Consider the following 13,465-nt stretch of genomic DNA (forward strand, 5'->3'; position numbering starts at 1 on the left):
ATAAAGACAGATCTTCCTCCAGCCCCGGAAAATTTGCTGAACATAATTCGGTGTAACTGCAAGGTCAATTGTGATACTAGAAGATGCACCTGTAGAAAACACGGTCTTGAATGTTCAGTTGGTTGTGGAGCATGCAGAGGTGTCAGTTGTTCGAACTCAATGACGCTTGCAGAGGTAGAAGCTGAAGAAAGTACTGAATAGAAGTTGATCTTACCTGTGATGTATCGCGTTCAATTTGGAGTCCATGTTTAACTTGGTGACACACATTATTTATGTAATGAGACAGACTGAAAATCATAACATAACACCATAAAATGAAATAATTTGCTTTGAATAATAATGCCTGTCTAAGCGGTAATAGTCTTGAATTACTTTGGTATATTCCCATTTAGTAGATGAATTAATAGTCTTAGAACACGACTAGATATATTATACTTTATAAAGTTCAGTATGTTACGCCTGATGTATTCTTACATATTATTTAAATTATTTGCACGTTATCATAGAATAACGAGTCGATGGCTTAATCAGGTGTCAAAGATAACTGCTTTTTAATTTTGTTACAAATGCATTTTGCATTTAAGAAGTAGTTAAAGTTCTAATGATTTATGCACTTGACTATTTGCTATTTTTTAATGCTCTGAAATTGAAAAATATGTCTTTATATATAATTATATTTAAATGTACTTCAGGTAGTTAGGTACAGTTCTAAATACTTGATGTAAGGTTTATCTTCAAGTAAATGTGTATCATTTTCTTTCATCAAATTGTTATATGTCATGATTTATTGTGACTACATTTCCATGGCAACATATACTTGAAATGATGTGTGCAACTATTTTATGTCCTAATAAAATAAAGATAAACTCACATAATAATAATGAATTACATTTGTTGTCATAAGTAAGAAAATAATGATTATTTTCAAAATATTAATGTATAGAAGTATAATTGTCAATTTGTCTTTATTTTTATTGATTGAAGAATGTTTTCAATGCAGTTTTGATACTTATAAAATTAAATCTAATTAATTTCATTTGAAAACAATTGTATTAAATGTTTAAATGTATTTTCTGGACATAATAAATACTAAGTCTTTATAATTTATGCGAGTTTTGTACTTTGTTCCGAAATATAACTATTTGTTCGAAAGTGGGTGGGGTAATTTTACCCCTAAAATACAACAATATGCAAAATTATATCTCAGAGTGACACAAAACTGTGCCAGTTACTGATTACAGGTAATGTTTTATGTAAAAGCAATCGTCCCGACACAAAATAAACAAGAAAACACCATCAAACTGGTAACAGTTACTATTTAATGTTATTATAGCGTATTTTCAATATTCTGACATACACTCTCATAAAGCCCCGCAAAATGTCATTTTCCATTGACCTGAGAGATGGAGATTTTTTACACAAGAAACTATAAATATTTCCCTACCATAATATGTAGAAAATGAGACTTTTGCAATTAGTTCTAGGTTAGGTGCATTTTCCAGCTAGATTTACTGGACTATCTTTGCATAGACTATGAAAGTCAGATTTTTTAACACAAACGAGTTTATTTACAATATAATAAAAATGAGAATCTGGTAAGGTATAAACACATCAGCTTTTTAAAAGATTTTGTCCAACTTTTAAGTAATTTATGATAGCCACAATTTCTATGATGCATAAACCTATCCACGCTACCAATTCCAAATCTTCTACAGTCTTTAAGGTAATTCTGCACGTTTGGATTGAAATCTTCAACGTAAAATTTGATTTCAACCTTTTCTTAATTTCATATTAGTATCATTTCGCAAATATAAAAGAAAGAGTCATTTGCTTTATTTTTTGCTAGACTGGTTTGAAAATTTTTGTCCTCACAAGAGTTTTCGTAATAAGCGTCTATGGTAAAATCACAATTTTGATAACATTTTCGTTAAATACATTTTTCCTTTGGAATTATTTCATGTGCATAAACGTTTTATCATCGGAAAGATAGTAAAGAAGCCGTTTTAAAAAAAAAATTATCAAGGGTTGCAATCAATTTTTCTGTATATCGAGTCTAGGTTTTGTTCTACGTTATTCGGATAAATGGCGTTACACCATTACTTCCGATTTATCAAACGTGCAGAACTACCTTAACTCTCCTACACCCTTTCTCTCTATCTCGATCTCTTTTTTTTTGTTCGGTGATGTTCCTATGACCTATACATTTTCCCTCTTCCCGCAAATCCTAATCTAAGTTTTCGATTATTCTCATCTCGCACAACTTTCTGTACTCCTCACGTTTTCCTCACTTCGCTCACCAGCACGTTTTTTTTTCTAAGCATTTTTCTGAGTAAGTATACCTTTTTCAAAACTACGTTGCAATATCATATTTAAATGTTTTGTTGTTGTTCTATTTTTCAAAATACTCACAGCAAAGTCAAAATCATGTCAAGCAAAATATCTATAAAGTACAAATATAAGCGTAAACAACAATTACAACAAATATAGTAGCAATATCTAGTTATTTTTTTTATTTTTGTTTTATGTTTTTTAAGGCTAAACGATCTACTGCGATTAATTTTGTTAAAAGTTGCTAACCAGATAAACAGTGTCACAGAAATAACACTTCTGAACAATTAATGAAAATCCAAAAAGAAGACTGATGAGATAATTGAGCCTCGCCATGAGAAAACCAACATAGTGGCTTTGCGACCAGCATGGATCCAGACCAGCCTGCGCATCCGCGCAGTCTGGTCAGGATCCATGTTGTTCGCTAACAGTTTCTCCAATTCCAATAGGCTTTAAAAGCGAACAGCATGGAGCCTGACCAGACTGCGCGGATGCGCAGGCTGGTCTGGATCCATGCTGGTCGCAAACCCACTATGTTGGTTTTCCCATGGCACGGCTCATATGTTTTTAAGATTGAACTTCCCAATGTCTAACCAGTTACAAAAGTAAACAAAGAAATTTAAGATTACTCCCAAAAAAAAATGACAGATAAAATGTAATGTAAATAAGCACACTGATTATCCAATAATTAAATGAAACTTAAGGCAGATTTGTGCGAAATGATTGTACAAAAGGTGTATGAATTGAAGAGACGGCCGAGTTTTAACATTAATTCATTACGTTTTAAAGTTGACTTAGATTCCATAGAGATAAATATTCTGAAAAAGGTTTATGCAGATAAAGTAGAAAATGTGGCCTCTATAATGTTAACAAAGATTTCATATTTTTTTACCTTAGGCTTGTGACCTACATGTGGTTTCTGCCCAAGGTGACCGAGTAACGAACTGGTGATTTTATTGAGATTCATATTTCGGCGAAGTTTTGTGAGACAAAATTATAACCTCTAGCATTTGCAAAGAAATGACAACGGACGATGCAAGATGGACGAAGATCACAGGTCGATTAAAATAGCTCACCCTGAGCACTTTGCGCTAAGTTGAGCCAACAGAGCAACTACACCAATTCTAGGTATTTTTACAACAATCTTAACAATGTAAGCGCTTCGATGCGCTTTCGTTATATTTCAAAAGATAAATAAACACTAACGAAATCTTATAATATACGCAAACAGACATATGTTTATATAATTACTGTGGGTTTATTTGTTCTTGTTGATAACTGCAAAATGGTCACTTGCAGGATAAAGTAATTCTTTGCTCTATCGCTCTTTATTTTAAAGCTGGTATATGATATAGCATTTGAAACTTTAAATGTTCAGTTATCATATTCGGGAAACATAACACTTTATCATAACGTAACTTGTACATTTTACCTTAACATTTTGAAATTTTCCATTTATTGCCCTTCCGTACATAAATCTCATTCAAAGTTTTAAAATATTTAGTTGATGTAATACACCTTTGATTAAAAGTTTTGAAATTTTCAATGGGTATGTAATGTATAGACACGTTCAATACCTCCAAACTGTTATCTCGACTAACTTGTGTTCATGTGGCTTTAAATAAGAAACATTTTGATTTGCAAATGTCTACTTTCAATCACTGCGAAATTAACATAAATGTAAAACTAAATTTGCTTAGTTATTATCATACTATTTTTCGAATCCTTTTATTTCAGGACTGACACAGTTCTGAAAATTGTAATTTTTACCTATCGCGTGTTATGCAATCCGCTTTTCAGGAGATGTTATTAACATTGATATCTTACAAAACTCAATAAATTTCCTTAATGCTTTTAAATATTGAATTTTATCATTAAATATGGTATTGACCGATTATAAAATTAAATTTGCTGAGTGCACAAACATGTATTCATAATACATCTGCTCATTTACTAAAACTCAAACATTATTACCCTTATATGTTATGTCATGAAACTCAAAGCAAAACAACAATATTCAGAAATAACATAAAATTTACATTCAATCAGTCAAAGCAACTTTTTAAGAAAAACACTAATTCGCAAAAAGGCAGTGGATCGCAGCTATACACATTTTTAAACTGAAATGAAATTAATCATTCTTTTCACATTCAGAAACACAATTTCCTCCATCAATGTATAAACCATAAAGCGAAAATATTCAGAAAAATAACAAATAAACAACGTCACTTAGTTACTAAAATCGATCACTTTCTTAATAAAACAATTTGTAAAGTCACACATTTTATAACTTCCTTGTCGACTCGTTATCATCTGTTTGGTCTATTGCAGATATACTCCTGCTACAGCAGACGACAATGCCGTCTTCCTTTAGCGCATTTCTTAGCGCCCTGAAAGCAAATTTTTGTTCTTTATTTTTTTGTTTCGCCAAAACACGTGAAACAAAACAATATATGTCTCAATGCTATATAAAGGCACAGGGTTAATAACTGTTGTATTTTTTAAAGAACTAAATGTTCCCTTATTCTTTATTTTTATGTTATTGCACTTAACAATGTAGTCACGTTTGTATAGAAAGCACAAAACAATATTTTATCTGCTGGTGGTTATATCGAGGATCGAACCCGAGGAGATATTCATTAGCTGAAGCATTTTTCAATGTGACTAAAATGTATAGTATGAAGTGCTTTCGACAAATATATAACATATACCCATTTTTCTTCCAAAAGTTGTTTTCTAACTTTATTTGCTAACTCGAATCCAGAAATATAAACCTTTTTAATTAAAATAATAATCATTTTATCATTTTACAATCGAGTATATCGTTGCACCATTACACTATTTATACCTTTTTCACAAATGCAAGGTCCAACGTCACCGATGCAGTTCCAGTGCGAATTCCATAACCAGCCACCTGCCTCAAGAAAATCCAAATAATCAACGCAGCCTTTCGATGTTCCCGGTTCTCCAGCAGGCCAACCATTGAACGATATTTCAGTGCCATCAATCCAGCGATGTTCCCCAGCTGATTCATTATAGCGTGCTCCGATCCAGGAGAACCCGCTTGAATAACCTTTCATAGAATGAAACACCTTTTACATAATTCAAAGTAAAAACATGTTTTACTTTTTCCGCTTGAATATACCATTTAGAAGACGCCCAGCGCAAAGAAATGGAAGTCACAAAACCATCATTAGTTTCATTTAAGACTGAAATATTTGAAATATATATTTAATTTCAACTTAATTAAAATATTCTACATTGATGACCACATTTTTGCTATCTCATGTGCGGGTCTTTGTCCTAAGGAATGCCTCAGAAGGTCGTAATTCTATGGAACGCCGCAGCTTTCTTATGTCGGCAAATTTCATATCAAATTATAATGTCAGAGTGTGGTGTTAACTTGTCAAGACAAAGTCTTCTTATGTTAAAACATTTTGTTATTATGTCAAAACAGTGTCTTCTGTGTTAACTAGTCATATTAGCTTTTCAATGCGTGGTGTTAACCGCACAGCAATAATGTAGCATTTCGAAGATCGAACTAAATGCATGAATTGCTTCAGCTTACAGCTCTACCCAGATAAGGCTTGATACTTACCTATTATTTGTAACTTGTGTCGAATAAACTGATGTTCGTCGTCACTTTCAACCTTTACCAGGCTAGTACCTAGGGACTCGCAGTATGACTGTTATAAAATACAGAGACATAGAGAATGAGAAAGATTTAGATTTAATTGAAAATAAAACTTGTCAGTGAAAAGAAAGCTATGGTTTTTTAAGCATGTCTTGAAAAGTGGCTTACCGTGTCTCACACTTTTACTCATTTTAAAGCAAATGTGGAATTATAATAAGGCGAGAATAAGAAACTGGGAAAAAAGACATTATTAAAAAAAGAAACCTCTGGCCTTCCATACAAGTAATGTTTACGCTATGGTACATAGGAGATCAAAACTTGGAGAGAAGGTTTTTATTGTTCAGAGATCGATTATTTCTAAATAGTTTGCAAAATGTATATAAAACTGATTTTTTTAAATAGGACCAAACCTTAGAAGATTCCCAAGTGAGCGACGTATATGAGAACAAATAGCACTTGCGTTTGTAAACGTCCCAACCTTCTTCGCATCCTGAAATTATATTCCAGCATAACATAATTTAATGGGATTATTGTGAATAGATCTAGACTTGATATTGTATAGACTTAAGGACAAAATGGCTACCCACACATGAATATAAAACGGCATTGAAATTATAATGTATGGAAACTGTGAACTAAAAGAGTAATGTAATTAAGGAGACGAGTTTTTTTCCTGGTTTATCTGTTTCCTTTGTCATCATAATTTTCGGAAATAATTAGAAATCGCAATTCATATAATTTAAAAACGTTTCCAATTTTTGTTATAAAGGAAACCTTAAACATTTTAAAGTGACCTTTAGATCAATCTTATTTGCATGTAAATTGTTTCAAAGTACACATAAAGGAAAAAGCAATAGTTCAAATGTAGTCAAATGTGTGCAAACTTCCAACAAAAATATAGATATGGCTTTTAAAAACAGTTTTATTTCTAATATGTCATGACAAAAGATTGCTTACCTTTAAGATGATACAAAGTGCTTCCATTACTTGCTACAACTTCCACTGGTGCCATCATTGGATCTTTATCACTCAACTGACATATTTCAGTTGCGTTATTATAACTAAACGAGACACATTCATCATTTTCTTCGCACACGACTCCACAAGACAATTTAGAGGGAACAGACATTGTTGCGACTGATGACAACATTTCTGACACTGCGATGTATTTTACATTTTGCATAGTTACGACATATTCGCGAATATGTACATATGTCATTAAAGTAAAACACACGTATAGCCACTTAGGCATTCCCATCATGATTTTATTTCATCATACAAGTGATGTTTCAGGTAAACCTCAAAGAATTTTTAGATTTACTATCACTAAATTTGTCAAGAATCATTCGTTATAAATTAAGCGACAATTGTCTTGATAAATGCGTAAAAGATTCAGAAAAAGACTTCACAAATGTTCTCAAAACTAGCATTTAAGTTCAGATAAATTTGTCTCTATGTATAAGATTTAAGCAATTTCACAGACAATTTTAATGACCAATTCAACATCACAGATACTTGCATAAATTATATTCTTTAATGAACTGCTTATATGTGACAAATGGAATTTCCGATTCAAAATAACAAATACTTGCACGAATAACTTAACACATACAAATCATCTAATTTAAAAATAAAATTCCTTTAGTTTCTGCTAACTAAGCCCACAAATAATTACTACATTCAGATCGAATATATTTAATTTCTACATTCCGCGCCCTTTACCCATGTCTTCTTTAATGCAACACTGGCACTTCTTCCACTTCAGCTTGATATTTATAAGTTTTGATATTGTAATTCTGAAACTAAAGTTTGCTTAACTAACCAATGATCTGTATATACGTCACGCGCACCTGCTGTGTGGATCATGTTTTCATCGATTTTATACCACTACGAACTCCAGTTGGTCGTTTATTGAGTTATTTGACCATCTTCTTTGAAATACTCTAGCTCACATTACACTAGAGCAATGTTTCAAGGAATGTCTGTTTGCCCTGCAATACGCATAAGTATCGAGGTTACCTCTGCACAGTAACTTTTCCTGCATAGGGCAGGTACTGTTTACATGCTACATGAAAATGTTAAAGAAATTATCAATTTCTTCTCTTTATCGCATTACTCAGCAAGTGATAAATGAAGGAAAAGAGAAGATCTTTGAAATAGAATTCTCATGCCTTATCGATACAATACAAAACTTAAGAAGACACAAAAAGTAAGATTTTTTAGGGAAATCATATTCCAAAGTCTTAAAATCGAAACCCTATATATTGATTTATTATTGTATGATACGTTTTCATAGACAAAATACATGTTATTCCTCTCTCACTTTATTAATTTTAAGCGATAAATGAAATAATAATGATTAAAGCACCTTATAACACCAAAATACATCCTAAAAATTGTTTATGCGTTTTGTTGGTACATTTATTTGTTTTACTTAATTTTCTTTCTGTTGTGAGATACAATACGACAACAGATAATTGTACTGATATCTGATCTGTTCTTGCTGTTGTTTTAAAAATTGTATTTATTGAAAACCTTACAAGTAGATGTGTATCAAAGCTTCCCTGTGGCCGAGAAGTTAACCCTTATCGTGCTGGACACGAATGACTCTGCCTTTGCGATCAGTGCAGATCAAGATCAGCCTGTATATCCGTGCAGTTTGATCATGATCTGCACTCTTAGCCATTCGGTCAGTATCTTTATGGTATGCACTCCTTTTACCAGTTAACGGTACTGTCCATATTGAAAGATGGACAAGTCCATTATAGAAATTTAGCAAGGTAAGGGTTAAGGTTTATTCTCAAGTTTCTAGGTTCCAACTTATCATTTAAATGATATTCAAAGTTTAATCGTTCAATTTATTAACAGACTCTTTCAAAGTGAGATATTATCTTGTTTGTCTGCGTTCTCTGTTTCCATCATAATAGTAGTCTTTACGTGCCGTGTGATTGTCGTAACAGCCCCCACCCCCACCCCTCCCCTACTTGGACACAGTGTTATTGCATTTTTGGTTCGTTGGGACCATATGTACTTTTAATATATATGCCATCGAACTATAGTTAGGTCAGTGCTAGGGGCTGAGGAATGTTGCACTTTTCATTACCTCTCATGAATAAACTCCGATTCTGTTTTTATTCGGTTTGTTTACGTTCTACAATGAAAACTCTGATAGATAAGAATAATAAATTCATGGATAAATATGTAAATATATAAGTCTTGACAAACCTATTGTGATTGCAGTGACTGCGTAAAAGTAAAACAAATATGACAACAAAATTGCGTACAACATTTGTTTAAAGCTTATTTTTCCAAATACAGATAAAATGTGCCGAAATATGAATGAGCAATATGCAAATGCGCCCTGTCAGAATTAAAATACGAGTTTATTTTAGGACCTTCATGAACAATTTTCAATTCGCTCAACATTCTTTTATAAATCAGACGATAAAGACATGGATGTAAAATTATCAATACGAGGGATGTTCAATAAATACCCGGAAAAGTGCTTTCATTTCCTCATGTACTTTCATCAATGATGTTGTGGCGACATGACGTATTGCGTACTGCGTAGTTTTGTCATTTATACTAAAAGAAAAAAAAACTCGAAACAATGAATAAATAGATCTGGCCATTTGGCAAAAAAAAAAGTTATTTTCAGTCGTAAGCATTCAGTTACGATATTACGCTGAAACAAACACTTTCCATTTAACTGTCTTTGATAAAATGACGCCGTGCCATGAGAAAACAACATACGAGGGTATGACCAGCATGATCAGACACCGGCATCCGCAGTTCTGGTCAGCTCCATGATGTTCGCTCTTTGTAGCCTATTTTGGAATAAGGAAAAAATCGAAAGCATGAAAACTGACCAGATCGGCGGACGCCTGGCTGGTCGTGATCATGCTGGTGAATACCCACTAATTGGTTTCCTGCAGTAAAATATGTACTGATTGTATGGCTATTTTGTGTAACAACATGTGCAGAAGCCCGAGTGATTGGTCGGTGCACGAGCTCGTCCACCAACATAGCCCGAGGAATTCTTCAGATATTATTTCACGAAACAAGCGTGTACTATCGCTTTTCTTATATATAACACCATTAAATTGCCGGAAATATAGAATAAAAAAATACAAGACTATTCACTGACAGTTGATATTAACCGACCGAAGTCGGCTGTTACACATGTTTTATTTATGCTTTCCGGGCCATACAGAATATATGGCCTACAGTAAAGTCCTACTATAAACTGATATTTTATACATGTCAAGCGGACATTGACAAGTGTATCATTTCTTGACATGTGGTAATTTTTAATATTGAATATTGTGTATAAGCGTAACTCGCCCATTCTTCGATATACATGTGCAATGAAAATTTAAGCCTTACACGGCACCCTGTCTTTACACAACATGCAAGTGTAGTGAGGTGCCGACAGAACACAATTCTGCCTGCTTCACTCAGTCTCTTACACTTTTTTTCTAAAATTGCGAACACTATGATCATGAAATCGATACCCGATATCCTTTATACAGATGAAATGTCAAGGCCTATTCATTTTGTAACGTGCTTTGCACCCCGTCTTACCGCGATCAATGTCTAGGACCTTTAAAACTGATTAAAATTAATTTTTTTATGCAAGGATGAAAGACTTAGTACAATAAGTCTGTACTATAACATGCTTATATAATCACTCGGTAATTAAGTCAGTTGAAACGTCAATATTTTTCCATATTGATTTTAAAATTTCATGTCGGGTATGTGACGACATTTGTAACGTCAGTTTCATGAGTTCTTTAACGACGATATATTCAATGTCACTGAGGCTAAGTAACACATTTGTATCATGTATATACCAATCTTAAGACTAGAGGCCTATGTAATAAAACATACTAGATTAACTTAGAGAAATATGTATGAGTTCTTTCGCGGAATAGTATTACTACACTAATGATGTGTAAAACATATCTAGAGGTGTGTTTACATGGATTCAATGTTGCCAAGTTTGGCATTTATAGTGGTCTGAATCAACAAAATCGTTACCTTGCGGCGGTTAGTGCAATAGTAAACGTTGCGACGTCATGTCAAAAAGAACACATCCCATGTGTAAAGTCTTGTACCAGACACGTGGGGTAAAATTTGTCAACAAACAGACAATATTTATAGAAAAGTTAAAGCCCTCAGAATTTCACATGGTAAAATATATTGAGAAAGCTATTGCTGGAAAGAGAACAATTCTGCTATCCATAAAAATCCATCAAAATGCTGGAAAATACGAGTATCTAGAAATACAAGAAAATCAAAGAACATAATTTCAGGACTGTTAGATGCATATCTCTGTTATCCTGTATAGCAAGAAAAAATAGATAGCTTGCTTTTGCATTGCATTGATATATCATGGACAGGATAAGGATTGGCGAACGGTGTTCATTCAACAACTTCCCTCTATAAACAGATTTTTCTCCTTTGGGAAAAGAGAGCTTAGGGTAGGTTTCTACATGAGATACAGATATGAACATCTAAGGAAGTTCTAGCTTTGTTGTTAATTACCAAGCCTAATCACTCATCTTGAACAGGAACTTCCGCTTCGAAAATAAACAGAAGTATAAAATATAAATTATCGTCTGTGACACTATAGATTACAAACCGGATGCAGCCTTTTGTCCATATCTCAGAACGGAAATAAGCAGCACCAATTATGTGCAATAAATGAAGCATCTCTCCGGGAAGATTGTTAAAATTTAATTGTCGTCAGATGCCATTTAAAGTCTGAACTTTAAATCGATATGATTCAATAACACGCTCGATTTTTGTCTTTTACATGAGACTGTTTTGTATTTTTCTTCTTCTTGTTAGTGTTTGTATTGTTATTTTTCTTTCCTTTATTTGAAAACAGTGTACAGATTATGATACAATAACCATTTGAATAATTTTAATAAATAAGTCCCAACGAAACATTTTGTCTGAAACTGTCAGCGATAAAGTAACAATGCGTTGCTCTACATAATCTTGATGTTTCATTACTCATTAATAAAGTAGTTAATAGAAGGAAATTTGGGTTTATACGTTGCTAAAATTTAAAATGCCAATGAACAATGACGTCATTAAATAATTTGTACTAGCTTTCATAGTTGACTGATTCGGCTATTTCATATCCAAACGTTACCTCCTGACTTTGTTCTTTAAGGAATAAAGTATCTTATGCCTTTACTAATTTTTGCAAGGTTTGACTACATTTTAAGACTTACATGCCAAGCGCAAAGGTTATTTAATATTTTTGCGAGCCTCAAGTTGATTGTCCTTTCAGTGTTTATCTGTGCATAACTTTGCTTTCTGTTTTTGCGCGATATTCATTTTACTTTAAATTTTATAGCCTTGAAGTTTCAATATCCAGCATAAGACTTTTGTACGATACTCACCGCACTGACAGCCAAATATTGATGTGCTACCACTGTATATATCTATAATTAAAACCAATATATGGTATGTTTGCTTTAAGTCTCTCATTTCCGTTCATAAAATGAAGATATATCTCGTCAACATAAAAATACGAGTTACGTTGCATTTAGTTATATAAACACATATCTAGCACATCATTTGCTAAAATGAGCATAAATTTGTTAATCTGAGTTTGAAATATAAATCTTTTGCTTCTGGCCGTTGGTTAGTAATCTATAGACAAATGTCATAAATAGTGATTGAACTCATTGAAGTTTGCATACGTATACAATATCACGAGGAGTAAAAACTTGCTCAGAGGTGAAGGTTGTTACTGTGTATTTTTTCAAAAATGAGTTTATTCAAATGGAAAGTTAAACTCGAAATACCGTATTATAAGTTTACAGAATACTGAAACGTTTAATTTAATTCAATAAATCGGGTATCTTATAAAATATACATGGCACACGTTGGTTGATGATGTATATCTTTCGGCGGACTGTTAAAACTGTTTGTTTATTTCAACCATGTACAAATGATGCTGCTTTTGAAAATGTATTTGTCATAGGAAAACTTTCCACCGAAACAAGATGACTCGAATGATGAAAGTATTCGATCTAATGTTCATACACAAAGTACTTCGAAAATTCTTGTAACTTACTAAGCTCAAAAGTTAATGTAGTTTTTAAATACTACACGAAAAAGGAAATATTATCAGAGACGACCATAATTGTCTTAAATTTGTCAATGTCTTTTTTTTCCGATACGAACTCAAAATATTGTTTAAATACAAAAAAATATTAAATGACTTGTCCACACAAAGGTAATCGGATATGTTCGGCGCAGGGTGATATGTTCGGCGCAAGATTGATATACTGATTTCAAAAAATTAGAGGGGCTAATATTCTCCCCATTTCGGAAAACAAATTACCAGTAAATTCACCTCACTAGACCTATCGCGTAAGAATATCCTTTGGAAACACAGTACGCAACAAAAGGAAATAATAGCCGTGGCGTAACAAAGAAACATCTTTGAAGAATTTGCAAGTAGCAAAAAAAGATAGATTC

General features: G+C 32.8%; 1 protein-coding gene across 1 annotated transcript; it reads right to left on the reverse strand.

Moving 5' to 3' along the window:
* Window positions 1–4,612: 4,612 nt before the first annotated feature.
* LOC123555581 (low affinity immunoglobulin epsilon Fc receptor-like) lies at window positions 4,613–8,907 on the reverse strand. Its single transcript, XM_053524259.1, has 5 exons — window positions 6,920–8,907; window positions 6,373–6,452; window positions 5,927–6,014; window positions 5,140–5,401; window positions 4,613–4,718 (listed from the first exon to the last, which is right to left on the reverse strand). The coding sequence occupies exons 1-5, from the start codon at window positions 7,221–7,223 to the stop codon at window positions 4,613–4,615; spliced, it is 840 nt and encodes a 279-aa protein (XP_053380234.1). The 5' UTR covers window positions 7,224–8,907.
* Between the last annotated feature and the right edge of the window lie 4,558 nt (window positions 8,908–13,465).

Source organism: Mercenaria mercenaria, chromosome 15 (assembly GCF_021730395.1).
Source record: "Mercenaria mercenaria strain notata chromosome 15, MADL_Memer_1, whole genome shotgun sequence".
Lineage (NCBI taxonomy): Eukaryota > Metazoa > Mollusca > Bivalvia > Venerida > Veneridae > Mercenaria > Mercenaria mercenaria.